At 61.0% G+C, this 18,236-nt stretch overlaps 1 protein-coding gene across 2 annotated transcripts in view; it reads left to right on the top strand.

Moving 5' to 3' along the window:
* Rbm19 (RNA binding motif protein 19) overlaps window positions 1–15,930 on the top strand; it is a 102,361-nt gene extending 86,431 nt beyond the window's left edge. For both annotated transcript variants that reach the window (XM_013503702.1, XM_005403230.2), the window contains exons 23-25: window positions 971–1,091; window positions 13,919–14,030; window positions 14,198–15,930. In XM_013503702.1, the coding sequence (XP_013359156.1) occupies window positions 971–1,091; window positions 13,919–14,016 (219 nt within the window). In that variant the 3' untranslated portion in view covers window positions 14,017–14,030; window positions 14,198–15,930. The remainder of the gene's footprint in view (window positions 1–970; window positions 1,092–13,918; window positions 14,031–14,197) is intronic.
* The last annotated feature ends 2,306 nt before the right edge of the window (window positions 15,931–18,236 follow it).

Here is an 18,236-nt window from a genome sequence, read left to right as displayed (position 1 = left end):
AGCCGCCAAGGCAGAGAGCCGGCACCCGATGAGCCCTTGCTGTACACCTGCCATGTCCTTGGGCCAGGCACCATTCTGGGCGCTGTGTCACTTTTTATTGTCCCCACAACCCTTAGGTTGGCACATGTTGTGTTGCTGTTCTAGCGGCAGGAAGACTGACGTAACTTGCTGGTGATCTTGCTGGAACTGCAGGGCAGACTGGCTGTGCAGTCCAAGAACTCTGGGCCCCTGAGCTCTGTGGCCGAGATGATTCTGGAAGAGCCCTCATGTCGGGTCGGGAAGGCGTCCCTGCGCAGTGCCTCCGTGTGAGGGAGAACCGGTCCGTGCTGCCTGGATCCATTCATGAGAGAGCCCCCAGCAGGCAAATCCAGACAAAGCGTTCAGTGACTGCCACGGACTGGGGGCGCAGCCGGGGGCTCTGAGTGATGGCTAAGCTGCTTGTGTCCTTAGGCTGGGTGAGGAAATGTGAAATGGACGTGGAGATCCCCACACAGCTCTGAGAATACACCGTAACCACCGAGTTTCGTGCCGCAGGTGGACGTCTTGTATCAGAGGCCACGGGGCTGGGAAGGAGAGTGGCACCGAATGGCAGTGAGGGCCTGTGTGGCTGTCCTCTGGTGGCCAGCAGAGCTGAGCTTTCTCACTAGGCCAGGGCTGCTGACCGCCGGTTGGGGGCAGCCCCTGCTAATGGGGTCGCCCTCGGCAGATAGGATGTAACATGGGAAATGAGACGGCCACCCAGCCCCGGCGCCAGTGACAGCCCGACGGCGGCTGTATCGACAGCACTGTCATTTGCAGCTCTGCTCCTGGAAACATAACTCATTAATTAAGTAGATCCAGCTGCCAGCACCCCAGCCCTGCTGGAGCTCCAGTGTCCAGGGGCCAGCACCGGGCCCCAAGTCAAGATGCCCGGAAGCAAAGTACCCACTGTGTGTTTCCTAACCGCTCCTGTGTTTCCTGTCTCCCCCAGCGAGCCTTCAATGCCCTGTGTCACAGCACCCACTTGTACGGCCGGAGGCTGGTCCTGGAGTGGGCGGACTCCGAGGTGACCCTGCAGGCCCTGCGGCGGAAGACGGCTGAGCACTTCCACGGTAGGAGCACACGGGAACGGTCTCAGGGACCAGGAAAGGCCGATGGCCGGGCACCCGACCCCCACCCTGCAGAGCTGCCCAGAGTCTCACGTTCTGGTCCCAGCTGGGTACCTTCCTCTCACTCAGTACTGCGGGTGGCCGGGTCACCTGGAGCCCAGGCAGGAGCGTGAGAGCAGGTGTTCAGCCCCACGTTTGCTCCTGCCAGGTTTCTGGGGCCATGCCTCAAGCTCCTGGCCCTGCCCTGTTGGTACCACAGTCTCTGTCCAGGTCCCAAAGTCTGCTCCTTATCACCCAGGCTGCTCTGTCCCCTCCACCTTCCCTCGTTACCCAGTCCTGGGGCCATGCTCCTCCTCCAGGGCCCACAGGCCTGGCTCTGCCTCTCGCACACTGCCGTGGCACCACGTGACCTTGATGACTGTTCGCTCAGTGACTAGACGATCTAAGCATCTGCCCTGCCCTTGTGCTGGGAACGCCGCCGCCACTGAGCTGGCTGCAGCTCGGGGAGGAGGGTGCTAGGGGATTCTGCGTCATCAGGTGCCCGGGCCGGCTGGGCCAGCCAAGGGTCCTGAAGAGCTCGGTGCGTCTGAGGAGCGGGAAGCCTGCGGGGCTAGGGCTGAGAGCCAGAGAGAAGAGCGGGTGACACCAGTCAGTGCAGTGGGCCCCACGACCCCATCTTCTGCAGCAGGGTGTGCAGGCATTGCCTAGGAGGGGTGAACCCCAGAACAGTGCCACGCTGGGCTCAGGGAAGGTGGGCAGGTGTTCCTTGCTGTCCCTGGCACTTGTCACTCAGCGACTGAGGGGAGCCAGAGCCTCTCAGACACCCCTTGGCTGTGGTCCAGCCAGGTGGCAAAAGGGGCTTCATGACAGTCGCTTGCCCAACAGGGAGAGCCAGGCTATGGGACAGGGCTGTGGTCACCTGTGTGCTGAGGCCCCCAGTGACCACTGCCTACGCCTGTGTGGCCGTCTCGGGGATTACAGATGCCTGCCGTTGTCGCCCGTGCCCGTCCCCGTAGGGAGCTGTGAACACTGCGGATTTCAACAAGTTTCCACCACAGGGAAGGGGCACCGAGGGAAGAGACCCAGCCAGGAGGGCAGGAGGCCCACGGTCTGCTCTGCACAACCAAGGTGTCACCTGGGGACTGTCTGCCACCAAGTCCCCTTCACACTCTCTGTGTGGCGGGAACCTCACCCAGGGTCTGTGGCTGACCTCCCAAGCCAGGCCTCAGGAGCAGAGCCTCTGGGAAGCCTTGGGGCGCAGCCCTGCCTTCCCTTCTTGCCACGTTGTCGTTGGGGCTGCGCGATATTCCTCTCTGCCAGCAACCCGTTCATTTCAGTGTGCGGCTCAGTCTCTGACGCTGTACATGCCAGGCCCTCCGCACACGGCTAGGAGCAGTTGGGGCAGGGCAGACGTGAAACCACAAAGCACAGGCTGAGTACACAGCTGCAAGCCCACAGCTCACATGTCCCCAAATCCTGATGCACAGGAAGAGAACCTGTCCGTATCGACAGCACTGACAGCCCCAGATGCCCCGTCGGCAAATGTTTGTGTAAGGGGCTCTCCCTGGAGCGCACTCAGCACTTCTGCCCGGGTGGAGAGCAGCCCCCTTCAATAAATTGAGCTCCACAGACAGCGTGGGAGGATCGGCCTGAAACCTGTCTGTCCGCTGTCTGGGTAGCTGGGGGAATAGCAAGATAGAGCAGGTGTCCCGAGAGCGCCCCCTCTGCTCAGGACACCTGGACTGTGCAGAGCGGACCACAGACCTCCCACCCTCCCAGCTAGGCCAAGCCTCTTCCCTCAGTGCCCTTTCCCTGTGGTGAAAACTACCCAGCTCATTTATGTCGAAATCCACATTGTTCGCAGCTCCCTGGGCCCTGGCAGACGCCAAGGGCAGTGGGATCCGTGCCCAGCGGCCTCGGCTCTGGCTCTGGCCTGATCTCTGCCAAGAAGGCACTCAGATCTCAGGCAGAGGCCACCGAGCAGTGGCCACAATAAAGGACCCCTGTGGCCCCAGGGCCATGGCAGGAAGGCGGCGTTTCCACCTTCGCGGGCCTGGCAGCAAGTCTGCCGGTGTTACTGCGGCCTGCAAGCCATTCTTGGGGACAGTGAGGGCAGCCGAGCAGGTAAACAGAAGCCAGTATGGCTGCCCTGCCCCTGGGAGGGCTGAACTGGGAGCCACTGAGGAGACAGTGGGCCCGGGACCCTGAAAAGCCAGGTGAGCACAACCCCAGCCAGCTCTGACCGGCCTCACCCGCCTCACTCCAGCTCTCGTCATCTGAGCCCTGCGGAGTCCTAGGGGGAAACACTGTCACCGTGCTGTTTATGATGAGGAAAGTGACGCAGAGAGGGCAGGCGGCTTGCGCAGGGGCACCCAGCCACTAACCGCAGTCAGGACCCACCCCCGGGTTCAGGCCGTGCTGCTGGCGTGTGCAGCTGCCACCTCTCAGACCGGTCGCGTAGCCTCAGCTTCTTCACCTGTACAGTGGCTGCAAGGTGCCTGCTTCGCTAGGAGGCTGTGGGGCTCCGGAGGGTGGCTGCCTGTGGAGGAGGTGACAAGAGTGAGCCTCGGGGTACGTGTGGCAGCTGTGGTCTTGCCGTTGCCCCCCGATAAGGCGCCAGTTCTGCCTCCCGCCCTGTGCTGCCCCAAGCTCTCAGAGCCCTGCCTGGAAGAAGACAGGGAGCAGCCGTGGTGTTCACAAGCCCGGATGGAGCATGGGTGTGTGCGTGTGTATGTGTGCATATATGTGGATGCATGTGCATGTGTGAAGGAGCACAGGTGTCCTGCGGTGCTCAGGACAGGGTGTTTGCGTCTGGCTTCAGATGTCTCCTGTCTCTTGCATCTCAAGCCACAGAGCCTGCCACACAGTAGGAGCTTAATTAGCGCAGCATAGCAAGGAGAAAGGGGAGGCAGGAGGACTGTCCCTTGCTGCCAGTACCAGCGCTGCATTCTGCTCTGCCCTGGGCTGCGTCAGGACGCAGAGGAGCCCATTGGATCCCAGTTCCTCCCTGCCCTGCGCGGGCAGCCTCCTCGCCCATCCTTGCACAGCGGCGCCACCCTAGTTTCCCTTGGAGGAAGCACCCATCAAATGGAGCAGTGGAGGGCAGGTCATTGGGCGTCCGTGTGAAAGTCACCCAAGTAGGCAGGGACCTGGACACCAGGCGGGTGCTTCGGGGAGGGCATGGCGAGACGACATCCCCCCAGACGCGCTCTCTTCTCCCCGTCCTCTTCCTCCTCTGCCCTCCGCCTCCCTCCCCACTTCCTCCCTGGCCAAGCATCGGGCTCCCCGTCCCCACTCGCCTGCGGCCCCGCGGTCGGTGAAGTGCTGTTCTTCAGCGCCTCGCACGTGGGAGTGTGAACAGAGAGCGCGCAGAGGGAAGAAAGATGCAGGCCGCCCCTGGCTGCGTCCCTTTCTTCCCGAGCGTGTTACAAAGCAGCGGGGTTGCAGTACCGAGAAGCTTTCAGGGCCCGGCAGGCCTTGGTACCTGCGCTCGCAGCCGGCAGAACATAATGGCACGGGAGAAATCCACCCGCACAGCCCTCCGTCTTAAACGCTCACAGCCAGGGAGGCCGGGCAAACAGGCTTTTATTTGGCCGGGAGTGCGGCTCTGCTGCCTCGTGTTGTCTTATTCCAGCTGGGGAGGACTGATGGGCTGTGGTTAGCGTCGGTACCTTTCACCTCCGAGCCGGGAGCCCAGACATGACTGGAATGGCAAGTGGCTGGAGATGGCGCCGTCCTCCACCCACCTGTGCCAAGATCCGAGAGCAGCAGAGAAGCTGGACTCGAGCACAGTCAGTGTCCTGGTCACTCGCTGGCTCCCACATGAGCAACCTCCCAGCCTCTCGGAGCAGGGAAGGAGCCTAAATGCCCAAGCCCTTGTCCCAGCCTCCCAGCCCTCCTTGCCTCCAGGGCTCGGCCGTGTCTGAGACAGGACCTCCTCTTCCCGCGCCCTTCCTTTGATTCCCATGCCGCCCGCCACACCTCACCCTTCAGAGGTGTCAGTGTGCTGTTATGTGTTCACGCAGTTAAGACCCCTCGTCCCTAAAGCTCGAGCCCCTAGGAGCAGGTCCCCTGCATGCCCTGCGCTGAGCATACAGCAGGTGTGTGGTGACAGGGGGTGGAGCGCAACACTAAGAGCCTAGTCATCAGGGTGCCCAGCGATAGTTGAGCATCTGGGATGTTCCAGGCACTGAGCGAGTGCTGATTCCGCTCACCCTCACAGGTAGACGTGGGCAGCAGGGCTCAGCAAGGGTTAGTGAGAGGCATAGCCAGCGCCGGGGTCCGCCTCGTGTCTCAAGGCACTGCTGACCTGGAAAGGGGCTGTAGAGTGATTTCCTAGTAAAGATCAAGTGGGGCAGAGGGGAGAGAGCGCTGTCAGGGGCCTGCTGTGTGAGGGGGTGGTGCCAAGCAGAGTTAAGAACTGGATTTCATTTTAGCCTTCCACTTCCTGGAGAGAGGAGTTACTTCCGTTTTTAAGAAGTGCGTCTGAGTATAGCCAGAGAGGTGTGCCGACCGGCCTGTTCACACGTAGCTCAGGACCCTGCAGAACAGGTAGCCCTGCTTCGTCACACCCCGTGTCCCCAGCACCTCTGGATCCCTGCTGCATTAAGTCTATGCTTCTAATCCATCTAGCATAGCAGCTGCAAAGCATGGCCCCCATCTGTTCTTACCAATAAAGTTATATTGGAACATAGCCATGCCCACAATCAGCTGTTTACACAGGGCCTGTGGCTGCAGAAGCGGGGTGTGACAGACCCTGTGCGCCCCCCACAACCTGGAACCTCTGCTCCCTGGCTCTACACAGAACAGAGGTGCAGCCCCTTGGCTCTTCATGTGGCTGTCCTTTATTTTACCTAGATGGCTGATTCCTCCTACCATGACGCTTCTAGGGGTAGGATAATGTATGGTCCTCTAGAGGGAGAAAAGAGATTTCCAATGTGCTAGCTGCATGCAGTCTCCCTGAGGAGGTACTACTTCTGTATTACTTGAAGGAACCAGCTGAATCTGTGGGGAAGCATCCCACACAGAGGGAACAGTGGGTGCAAAGGTCCTGGGGCACAGGCTCATTCAAAGCAGGCCTTGGCAGCTGGACAGCAGGTCCAGAGAAAAGAATGGTAGACGCCAGGCTAGAGAGGCCAGCGGGGCTCCATGCTCAAAGCTGTGGGTCTTTCTAGCCTGGCAGAAAGCCTGGCTTTCTTTAAAGATGGAGCAGGAAGGTCCTGGAAGGCTTAAGCAAAGGAGCACCATGGCCAATGGATACCAGCAGACCTCATCTCTGCTGCTGCATGGGGCTTGCGTGGGGAAGGTGTAAGGAGGGGTCAGTAGGACCCTTGTTGCTGACCAGGCACATGAGAGCTGGGGCGGGGGCTGGGCCTGGGGCAGAGACCTCGGGGGAGAGGCTGTGGGAAAGGTGGGTCTCAGGCTGGGGAGAAAGCAGGGCTGGTAGCCGGGCCTATGGCAGTGGGTTCAGGAGTTCTGGATGCGCTGGTTTTGAGGTGCCTGTCAGGATGCGCCTGGGTGTCAGGCAGATAGATGTACGAGTTCCGAGCTCAGGGGCAAAGTCCGGGCTGAGATATAAATTTGGAAGCCATCAGCATATGCATGATATTTAAAGCTGGCAACAGTTCACACGCACACACCCTTCCATAACTTAATCATCTGCCGAGCAGCACATTTTCAAAAGACCGGGGACCCGGAGAGCCCGTGATCCCTGTGCCAGCCCTTGCAAATGGGGCTCCTTGATCTTGGCCATGGAAACGTAATCATTGGGCTTTAGAAACCACAGGCAGGAGGGTTCAGGCAGGGATGGAAGTCACAGAATTTATTATTCGAAATCTCCCTTAGTCTTGGCTCCCCGCAGCCACCTGGAGACTGAGGTGTCCGGTAAGCTCCCGTTTCGGTCCCTCGCCGGCGTCCCTGGTCCCTGGGTCCCTGTTGCGCACTGAGAGGCGTCCAGAGTGCTGGAAGGCAAGGGCCCCCGTGGGAAAGGCTGCAGAGGTGGGCACAGGGGGCGAGCAGGATGTGTTTCGTCCCTTGTACTTTTTAAGGCAGAGTCTCGCTAAGTTGCCCCGTCTGGACTAGAACCTGCAGTCCTCCTGCCTGTGCCCCTAGTACTGGGATTACAGGTGTGCACCGCACCTCCCACCTCAGGTTCGCGTTTATTGGCTGACTCTGGGCTGCACTGGCCCAGAGAAGCTGAGATCGGCCCAGAGACCCTCCTTCCCACGGCCCCGACCACCGCAGCTGGTAGAAGCAGAATCAAGAGAAAGAAGAGAAAAAGCAGGATTGTTTTGGTCAAGGCAGCTCCTAGCCAAGAAGGGGAGAGAGGCGGCTTCAGGGAGCCAGGTGCTTCTCCCGGAGGAGGTGCTCGGAAAGCGGGGACCCGAGGCCAGCCAGAGCAGGTGTCCTCGGCCAGCCCTGCCCGAGCCTCACTGGGTGGTGTTGGGGAAATATTTCCCAGTGCTTCGCCAATCTCCTGCACACGCTCGTCCCCTCCCCTGGGAGCGGCTGTCCGTGCGGGGAAGGTACTTGCTCCCAATCCAGCTAAATTGTTATTGACTTGTGTTCTCTGCGTTCTGCAAACATTTCACTCAGCCGTCGCCGGCGAGGCCAGGAATCCCTGCTAGGGCTAACGGGGAAGCCAGCTGTGCCGGGCCATCGCTCCTGCTCCTCCTCATCGATCACGGAATTAAACTGACAGGAGTGGACTGCAGAGCGCCTGGGAGGGGCAGGGCCCCAGCCATGATTGGACGAGGGTCCGGGGTCCTAGGTACCAGAGGGCCACAGAGGCAGGCGGAAGGAGGCGGGCGTCCCCCAGGGTTGTCCAGTGGTAGGGGATGGCCGGATTTCCTGGCCAGGAGAAAGCCACAGAAAACAGACAGGGCTTTTGTGGCTGGCTTGTGACCCTGAGGGAAACTAGCTGGGCTTCGTAGACAGCAAGGAGCGCAAACAGGTCAGAGGCCACCTGGGTGAGCCATCAGCCAGGAGCGGCTGAAGGTTGGTGTTCTGCCTGCAGAATAAGAAAACAGCCAGACACTATAGTGCAGTCCTGTCATCCCAGCTACTCAGGAGGCTGAGGCAGGAGGGTCACAAATTAGATGCCAGCCTGGGCAATTGAGCAAGATCCCATCTCAAAGTAAATGAAAAAAATGTAATGGTGTCGGAGTGGCGGTCAGTCTCTAGCACCACACACAAAAAGTCTGGAAACAAAAACATTTTGAATTAATCACTACTGGCCAGGCATAGTGGCACACACGTCTTCATCCTGGCACTCTGGAGGCTGAGACAGGCGGATCGTTGCTAGTTCGAGACCAGCCTGGGCTACAAAGTGAGCTCAAGGCCAGCCTGAACTGCATAGCGAGACCCTGTCTCAAAGAGACCCCCCAAAAAAAAAAATCGCTGCTATTTTGCTATTGGAAGATTTGGCGTGAAAAATCAGGATTCTGGCCTCTCTTGATTCTGGCTCCCCCTCCGTCCTGTCCCACACCCCTACAGCAGCAGGGCCTACAGAGCAGCTGCCTGTGTCTATGAAGCATGGGCTTCCTGTTTGCCATGGGCCACAGCGTCCCTCTGCAGTTCCTAGAGTCACCCACGGCTGACTCGTCCCTCCCTGGCACACACAGGTCCTGTGCAGACCTCAGCGCACCCTGGCCCCGAGAGGAAATGTCCCCAAGTCCTCAGCTCCGCTTCCACCCAGGCCCCGTGCCAAGAGGAGAGGGCGCCAGTGCAGACCGAACCCCTGAGGGCTGAAGATCCTCCAGACCCGAGCAGCGTGCCAGGGACGCCGTCCACCCTCCCACGGTCCTTTGCTTTTTCCTCCCCTTCTGATGGAGAGGTCTTCAGGTCTCCCAGCACTGTTCGTATCGCAGACACAGGCAGGACCAGGCCCCAGGTCCCTGGGCCAGGCGTCAGGATAAAACCATGGTAGTCCAGAGCAGGGTGCCTTCGGGCCTATACACAGGACAGTGTGGCCAGCCCAGCCGTACAGACCTGGTGCACCTGCAGGGCTCCCCGGACACCCAGGGCGGGGTCGCATGTCAGGCTGCACTGTGGTCGGGTACTACTCCGGGAGCTGGACCCCTCTGCAGGCGGGTTAATAACCATAGTGATCGTGGTAGCCGTAATACTCAGTGCCCGCCCAGGCCACCTGCCCCAGGCACTCCATGGTTTGCTTCTGGCTGATTCTTCTGGTACTGGGTAGGGGCCTCTGGCCTCTGAGGAACCGGTGGGTGCAGTGCAGGTGCTGCCCTGCACCTCTCCTGCTGGAGCAGAGCTGGGCAGGCATCTCCCACACAGGACAGGCGGCCTTGGGTTCAGCACACCCTTTGTGCGGAGCCCCATCAGAGAGCCTGCCGTGGTCACATGACTTCCCGAAGCCCTAGGGCAGCAACTTCCTCAGCCAAAAACTGGGACAGTGATGTCACCAGCACCTGGGACTTCAGGAAAGTCTACACCCAGCCCGCTGCGCAGAGCCGGGGATGCCTGGGGACTCATCCCTCTTTCGTGTCCCCAGCCCTAGTTTGGGCAGTTGAGTTCTCCATTTGCTGGGCCCTCTTCCTCAGGTCAGTCTCATGGAACTCTGATTTCACAGTGCACGGTAGCTTAGCACCTTTAGAACCAGGCCTCGGGCCTGTGTCACCAAATTCTCTGCTTCGCACCACTTCCGGTCCTATCTGTCTACACCCGAGTAAGTGGCTAATACAGAGACCCCCCGGGCCCCTGAGTGTAGATCACTTAAGTCCCGCCGCCCTGAGCCCTGTTGTGACCCCCCAGCCAGTGTCCTTCAGGGTTTTGGTCTTGCCACCTCCCCAAGCCCAGGTCCCCATGAGACCAACAGTGCCACCGTGGGCCTGGTCGACGTATCGGAGCTGGGAGTATGGAGTGAAGCCCCTCCCAGAACTGCTAGAGGTGGGAGAGGCAGGTCGGGTCCTGGCTCCTGGGTGCCTGAGCACCTGGTGTGCACCTGCTGTAAACCACGTTGGGGGCAGACCTGTCAGGGAGCCTGAGTGCTTTGCCTAAGTGGCAGCAAGGTGGAGCCCGGGAGGGCAGACAGGGTGGGGGAGACGGGCAGTCAGGCCCCCACGCCCCCCACACGGTACTCACACCATGTGTCTCCAGTGCCCCCAGGTCCCCAAGCTGGGATTTGCAGGTTGCTCGTGACCCGAGGGGTTGGTGGCAGCCTGCTGGAACCACCATGGCATTCTTAGCAGAGGAAATCCCAGAGGCCACCCTGTTGATCCCAGGCCCTGCAGCCCCACCCCGGGGACGGCACACTTGGGGACTGCAGTACAGGCTGGCAGCACCGCGCAAACCTAGCTCTCATCTCCGGGGACAGCGAGGACACAGGCGGCAGTGACAGCCAGGCAGGGAGAGGTAGGCCTGTGTGGCAGGTGCGCACAGTGGGAACCAGGCACAGGTTCCAGGGCAGCAGGCTTGTGTGTGGATGCCGAAACTGATTTCCCTTTTCACAACAAATCGTGTCAATGAGGTGCCCTGGGGGGGCCGAGGTGGCGGTCTTGTGTCACTCCATGTGGTTACCCTTGGTCCCAGGCCTGGTGTCACTGCCTTTGATTTAGAGAGGAAAGCAGTGGCCGCCCTGCTGAGTGCCCACTGTGTGCCAGGCACGGGCTTTCAGCCTGACATGGTCACCTTTTTCTTTTGAGGTAAGGTCATGTGACATGGTCCAGGCTGGCTTTGAACTTGCAATCCTCCTGCTTCAGCCTCCTGAGTAGTGAGTGGCTGGGATTACAGGTGTGCACGACCATGCCTGGCTTGTACTCTTCAACACCCTAGGCAGTGGGCACTGTAAATGCCACTGTCCTTCGGTAGCTGCAGAGACCCGGCCCAGAAGGCAGGACAACTTGCCTGGAGTCTCCCTCCGGGAGCTGCAGGGTCGAGCCCGGCTACCTGGCCCCTGACCCAGCTCTGTCCCCTCCCCTGGCTGGCAGGCCACCTCCTCTCAGGACCCTGCAGGATCCCGCTCCATCAGCCACTCTCCAACCCTCTACAGTGCCTCGGAAACCAAACCCCGAGCAAGCCCTGCCTCTGGTCCCAACAGCCACAGCCCCCGCCTGCCTTTCTCTCCACCCGCCGGTGCTTCACACGCCGGGCGCCGGCGCCAGCCAGGGAGGGGAGCGACGCGGGCTGGCATTCTGTCAAGGAATTAATTGAAAAATAAAATCATTAGGTGGGAACTCCAGAAATGCAGAATTGGTGGTTGGAGGTTGGGGGGGCTGGGGGCAGGACTAGGGGGTTGTTGGGGGACGGCTGAGCTTTTGTCAAGTTAATTTCTCGGGTATTGATGTTTGGTGACATTCATTTGTTGTTTATCTTCGGGTGCAGCTGTAATACTGAAAGAAAATGCACAGCTTGTTTCATTTATTTATTTTACACCTTTCTCTGATTCTGCATTATGTTTGTTTGGTGAAACCCACTGAGCCTTTTGATGTCGGGACGTGGGACTTCGGCAGCTGGTGCAGGCGCACGGGAGGCTGTGTCTGCAGTGGGGGGTCTGCCTGAACCCCACTGCAGACTCGGTCAGCTCACACCGCACTGGTCCTAGCACTCTGCATCCATGCGGGGTGGGCCAGGAGCTGGGTAAGGGAGCTGGTGGGTGCTCTCCTTGAGGGGGAAGCTGTTCTTGGCCTCCTCTCTGCTTCTTTTTGTCTTCAGCAACATGAACTCCTGACCCTCAGCTTTCCCTGTCCTTCATTCAGTCACTCAGCAAACACTGCGCATCCAGTGTGCTGGGCTCCGCCCTCTTGGGCAGAGAGGTCCAGGGAGAAACAGCAGGGCAAGCCCTGGGCTAGGCCCGAGCTCCACCACTGAGCGGCACCCTAGGCCTTTTTCACTTCATTTTGAGATAGGCTGTCCCTGTGTAGCCCAGGCAGGCACAATTCCGAACATCCTCCTGCCTCTGCCTCCCATGAGGCCGAAAATCAGGTGTGTACCACCAGGTCCAGCTTGGATCTGTCTTAGCGCTTGACCTTAACAAATGGGTAGAAAACACGCCACCAGGCCAGTCCTGGGCTTGGGCTGTGAGGGCGGAGGGTCCCGCTGACCACCCTCAGACCCTGGCCACCCCAGCCGAGCCTAGCACAGCCAACCTGAGGCGGGACCCTCCCTGGTATCTGCAGCTAGGAGGGGCGTCGGGGACAGACCAGGCCGGTGGGCCTTATTTTGTTGCCCTTCTATTTCCCGGCGTCTATTACCTGCCCGTGAATTCAATTTCCAGAGGCCATTGTGCGCCTCCAGGCCGGCGATTATGAGCAGGCTGCGCAGGGGGAAGGCACTGCTGCCACCGTCCCCGCGGGCTTTCATCGCTAACAATGATGGGTGCAGCTGCCAGGCCTCCAGGCTCGGTGGGTGGCGGGCAGCTCCTCCCAGCCCGGCTCCCTCACCGGCGGGGGAGGGGCTCGCCAGCCCTCTGCGCACCAGGACACAGCGGTGAGCTGGGAGCAGGGCAGTGTCCCAACAAAGGCATGGCTGCTGCGGGGTTGGTGGTGACACCCAGCAAGATGAGAGAAGGGAGAGAGTGAGGGGCACCTCGGGAAAGGACGGGCAGGGCAGGGAACGCGCACGCCTGTAATCCCAGCACTCAGGAGGCGAAGTCAGGAGGATCATTGTGAGTTCGAGGCCAGCCTGCGCTACATAGCAGAACTGTGCTCAGAAAGCAAAACAGGAACCAAAAAACAGAGAGAATGAAAAGGAGCGGGTCCCTTCTTCAGAGGGGACAGTACTGCAGCGCAGCACTCAGCAGGGAAGCACACTGCCCCGGGGAAGGGGAGGTGCCGATCAGAGGCCACAGTGCAGCGGGGAGGGCGGGGTCCGGGCCACTCTGAGAGGAGTGCGGCCCAGCCCAGCCTTCCTGCTTGGCAGGGACGGGTGGGGAGGAGACAGCACTGCCCACAGGAAGCTCCGAGTGGGCTCCACAGGCGGGCAGGACTTGGCCCTGGGGGAGGGACCGACCACAGCCTCCCGGCAGCGCCTGTGAGTAAGTGGCCAGACCAGCAGAGGGACTGGAGGGCAGGCGGCGGGAACCCAGGGGACCAGGGCACTGCCCGGGGTCTCTGCGGCTTCTCCAGCCAGAGCCAGAGACATCCGTGGAAAGCAGGGGTATGGTGGGCCTAGCTAGGGGTGATTTGGTCAGGTCCTGACCCCACCACTTCCTGGCCAGACAGCCTTAGACCCACCTGCCCGCTCCCTCACCTCCACAGGCAGGTCCGGCATTTGCCTGGGGCTCGCTGGGAGTGGCCCGGCACATGTGGGACTCCGCCTTGGGGACAGGCCCAGGAGGCATTCGTGTGTGTTGCTGAGCACCCTGTGCCCTTTCAGGCCCCCTGGCTTCCTTCACAGTGTGCACCTGAACCGCGTTCTCACCCAGTCTTGAAAACTCCTCTGCTTTCACCAGAGCCCAAGCCAGATAGCCCCTTGTCTCCCAACCTACCCCTGCTTGTTAGTCCTTCTGTGCTCCTCGGGACGCTTGGGGCTCCGCATCTGTGTCCCCAGCGTGTATTCAGTTCCAGCCCCTTTCTACACCGTTGACTCCAAGGAAACAGGCCCGGCTTCTACTTGCATCCCTAACCATTGGCCATGCCGGGCTCAGCCGCGGGAGGGTGGGGTTGAGCAGGAGGCCACCCCACCTTGGGACACCCTTCTCTCTGGTGGTGCGGGAGGGTGTGGCTGGCAGAGGGAGGAGAGGCTGACGTGCGCTTCCCTCTGTCCCCCCTCCTTGTTCTTGGGTCCTCCTCTTCCGCCGCTCACTGCTCTGCCGCCCTCTCCCGTGCGGCTGCGCCCCGTCGCCGGCCCCCTCACCGTCTGGGCTCTCCCAGAGCCCCGGAAGAAGAAGCGGTCCGCGGTGTTGGATGGGATCCTGCAGCAGCTGGAGGACAGCGCGAGCGACGGCGAGGAGCAGAGCCTTCAACTGTGAGCTGGCACTGCGAGGTGCGTGGCGGCGGGGCCCCGGGGGGACAGGGACAGCCGCTCCGGCTCGTGCACTCCCCGCGCGTGGGCTGGGGGTGGGGAGCGGCAGGGCCCCGCTTGCTGGGTGCAGGGTCAAAGTGGATCCCAGCCTCGGTCCAGCAGCCAATGCCTGTGCATCTTGACAGCAGGTGCCACCCGCGCACCTGGAGAGACCCCGGCCTGGGCCTGGTCCTCGCCCCCCAAGGCCTCCGTGGGAAGCAGACCAGCACCGCAGGCACGCCGTGCTGCGCCCCGGACTCCTGCCTTCCTCACCTCGGGCTGCCACTGGGAAGCCACCTGCGTCTGTCCCAAGGACTAGGCCTCCATCCTGTGCATCCTGATCACGGGGGCCTGAGCCTACCTCTGTCACCCCGAGACATCTCCGAGTGGCTCCAACACAGGCTGACTGGACACGCCCAACTGGGACACATGGGGGCTTGGAACACTGCAAGGGTCCGACCCAGCAAGCAGCGTCCCCAGCTAGTCCCCAGCAAGGAGCACTGTGTGCACACCCTCTACACCCCAGGAGGGCCAGCACAGCCCCAGGCCAGGTGACACAGAGGAGAGAGGGGGCCGTAGCCCCTCAGCTCCGGTCCAGCTCCCCACACAGCACCTCCAGCCATGCAGTCCGGACCGTGCCGGCCCCAGATGCTCGGTCATTCCTTGTGTCTGGCGGGATGAGAGCTGCCTGCCTCGGGTGGGGGTGCTGGAGAACATGAAGTGGGTCCAGTAAACCCTCAGTGTCACCTGCGCTTGTGGCCGCCTTCATTTGGGACCAGAGGTGATGTCTAGGGACGCCCTGGGTCCTTGCTGCTTTCCGTGTGTGTGTGAGGCTCCGGTCCTGTGCAGCTCTCAGAGTGGCCTGGACCCCCACCCGGGCTGTGTGGTACCAGGTGGACAGCCCATCACCCTGACTCGCCCCTGAAAATTAGCAGTGCGTACAGAAACCCAGAGCAGCTGTGCCCCTGCTTCTCCAGTGAGGTGCCCTGCAAACGGCACAGTGGCCGCAGCGGGTAGGGCCATCAGGGACCAGGCCCCGAGGGGGTGACAGGGCTGGGACTGCCCTGCTCCGTGCTGCTCTTCCATTGCTGGGCGGTAGCACATCCTGCTGGAGCCTCCTGGGGCGAGTGGTTTGTGTGCGCATGTCCCCACCCCGCGGGCAGGGGACAGCCTCTTGAATGCCAAAAATAAGTCACAGCCCTGTGGGCCTAATACAGAAAAGGCAGAGACAGGCACTGTCAGACCCTCCCCCAGCAGGGCCCACGTTCTCTGCTGCTCAGCGTCGTGGGGCACGGCCAGGCACTCCCCAAGCCCGGGCCAGCTGGCTTCAGCGGTGCCACCCCACTTGGCAGCCTTGGAAGCCAGGCAGTGACTTCTGCACCCTTGGTGTCCTCATCCTTAGAGTGCGTGCTGCGGACAGCACCTGGTCACAGAGCTCTCCGCACGCATCTTGGGTCACACAGCGTCGTGAACGGTGTATAAATCTGCGCCTTGGAGCAGCCCAGAGGCCTGGGCACAAAGACACAGCTAAAGGAGTAGCCAGAGGACAGAGCGCTGCCGCTGCTCACCAGCCCAGCCCGGAACTGGCCGGGGTGGGGTCCCTGCCCCTGTCATGGCTCATATCTGGAATGTCCGCGAAGGCAGCTGTGTCAAGAGTGGGGCTTTGGGAAGGTGACTGAATCGCAGGGCGTGAACATCGCGAGTGGACTCGTCCACAGAGGAGCTCGAGGCTGAGCGTGCTGTCAGGCGGAGGTCGCCGGGGCTGTCTCTGTAAGGGGTCTTCTGTGTCTCTCTGCCGCCGTGGACTGCACCTGCTGAAACCCAGCTAAGTAAACCCCACCTCATTTCAGTTGTGGGTGGGCAGGTATTGTGTGCCAGCAAAGGAAATGTAACTAATGAGCCCCTCAGCCTGGCGTCTGTACCCCGTCCTGGGGTCACACTGGGGAGTGGAGCTGCCAACAGATAGGGGCCCCAGAGTCCCTCTCACCCCCGCCATCACCCACAGCCGAGTCTTCATAGGCAGCCAGCGCAGTCTGTGGCTGGATGCAGGAACTGGATCACATCATTCCAGAGGTTAAAGCCTCACGGCCGCCTCCGTACACCAAGAACGGAGCCATGCTGCTTGCCCCAGTGCCAAGGCCCGGCCTGTCCCACAGCGCTGGGGCCTCCCCAGTAGCTCCCCACCTTGGGCGCTTTGCATGTGCTCTGCGCCCCTCATCTTTTCTGTCTGGCTCCTCTTGTTCCCCCCGAGATCTGAGTTCGGGTTCTACTCGAGCTGTCGTCTGGCCAGTCGATCTGCAGAGCCACACTCAGTCCCTGTCCCCAAGCCCGGTTCCTTTCGGTTACAGCATTTAACACAGGAGACAGTCTGGAGTTTAAGGATCTCCGTGCCCTGCGCCCTGTACCTCTTCCAGTGAGTGCTTGAAGCAGCTGGCTGTCATTTTTAGCGTCAGGATCATCATCCTCATTATTCTCGATGAGGTTGGAGCAAGGTGATTGGGCAGTGAAGCCAGGTGCGAGGCCACCCAGCCCAGAGGACAGCACAGAGGACCAGGCACCCTGGGCGTGCAGTTCAGCAGGGATGCGTCATCAGGGTGTGTGGGCCGATCTCAAGGCTGCTGTGGCAGCAAGAAAGTGACAGTCACCATCCCACGGGGAGCGGGGCCTTGGGGACATTTCCGGGACGACGGTGGTCCCACACCCAGGAGAGGTGGGGAGACCCCGGAAGTGATGCCGGGCGAAGTGATGCATGTGGACAAGCTGCCAGCGTGAAGTCTGTGGGTCGTGGAGACGGGTGCAGGAGGCAAGGCTGGCCACTTGTCAGGGGTCAGGAAGGAGCTGAGAAGAGAACTGTGACAAGGTTCAAACAGAACAAGTTCCTGGAGACCCGGTGAGACCAGGGCATGCGCCCCGACAGGAGGCCATGGCCTGGGGTGCTCAGAGAGGAGCTTGGGTGGGAGTCGGGGTGCTGTTTCCTATTTATCCTCGCACCCATCCCTGCCCGTGTCCACTTGGGGCTGGCGAGGGAGACAGGCAGAGCGTCCCTGCCTGACCCCTGCCCCTGGTGACCTCCCTGCCAAAGGTCCAGGCTCCTCACAGCCAAGTTGTCCTCTCTGAAGGCCCAACTCAGCTTGGGGCCGATCCACAGTTCACAGGAGAGCTCTGGAGCATGGGTGACCCCAGAGCACGGCGCAGACTCTCCACCCAGTGTGCTGCCTACATCCCCCAAAACATGAGCTGCACCCCGCAGCCAGCTCCAACCCCAAGGCAAGGACGGAGCCACGAGACCCCTGAGCTCAGGATTCCAGCATGAGCACCTGGACTCAGGGAGGCTGCCGGCAGCTTGTCACCAGGAAGGGACAGGCACAGAGAGAGTGTCCGCCCTGCAGACAGGAAGGGACGTGGCCCAGGCAGAGCTGCAGAGCAAATGCCTCAGGTGTCTGCTGCGTGTCCACTGGGCTTCCACCATGTGCTGGGCACCCAGGTGCGAGGACGGAGACCCAGGTGGCCCCTGCGTGCCCCCTTGGAGTGTGTTCCCAGCTGGGTGGCCCCAGGGTCTGTCCCAGGCTTCCAGACTCTGGCGTGAGGCAGGAGACAGTCTCCAGCAGCCGAGGCCAAGGCCGGCTGCATGTCCTCCTGCCCCCCCAGCGCCTTTCCGGACGGTTCCGTTTTGTCTTTTGTGCAGGCCTGATCCGCTCTCGGTCGCAGGCGGCGGCTGGGACAGGATTAGCGGGGGCCGGGCACACAGGCTTTGGTGAACAGAGCCCAGCTCAGTTTCAACATCTAATTCAATTTGTTCTGCCGAGATTGAAATATGAAATGGTTGCCAGTCAGACGTTCAAAGGACGGGGAGGGGGAGGGGGCACCTGCTGAAATTTAAATTTTAATGAAAGTGACTTTAACCCTTTGGCGTGCCTTGGGGTAGCAGAGTGCCCCTCCCATGAGTAGAGCCGGGTAGGGGCCCTGCCTCCTCACTCCTCTCTCCCTCCCCGAGGTCACTTACAGTAACATGTGGTCACTCGCGATATTAGTAAAGAGAGATGAGGAGGTGAGTGAGTGGCACCTTCCAACAGGCCTCTTCCCCAAGCCCGCATGGGACACCGGCTCCCTTAGATGACCCAGTGATAGCAGTGCCTCGCTCTTCTTCCTCCTGTGTCCCCCAGACTGTGACCCCAGCAGGGCAGCACC

The sequence above is a fragment of the Chinchilla lanigera genome, unplaced genomic scaffold (assembly GCF_000276665.1).
Source record: "Chinchilla lanigera isolate Chin_1 unplaced genomic scaffold, ChiLan1.0 scaffold00081, whole genome shotgun sequence".
Taxonomy (NCBI): domain Eukaryota; kingdom Metazoa; phylum Chordata; class Mammalia; order Rodentia; family Chinchillidae; genus Chinchilla; species Chinchilla lanigera.
Note: the sequence above shows the minus strand (reverse complement) of the source record. Positions and strands in the feature narration are given on the sequence as shown.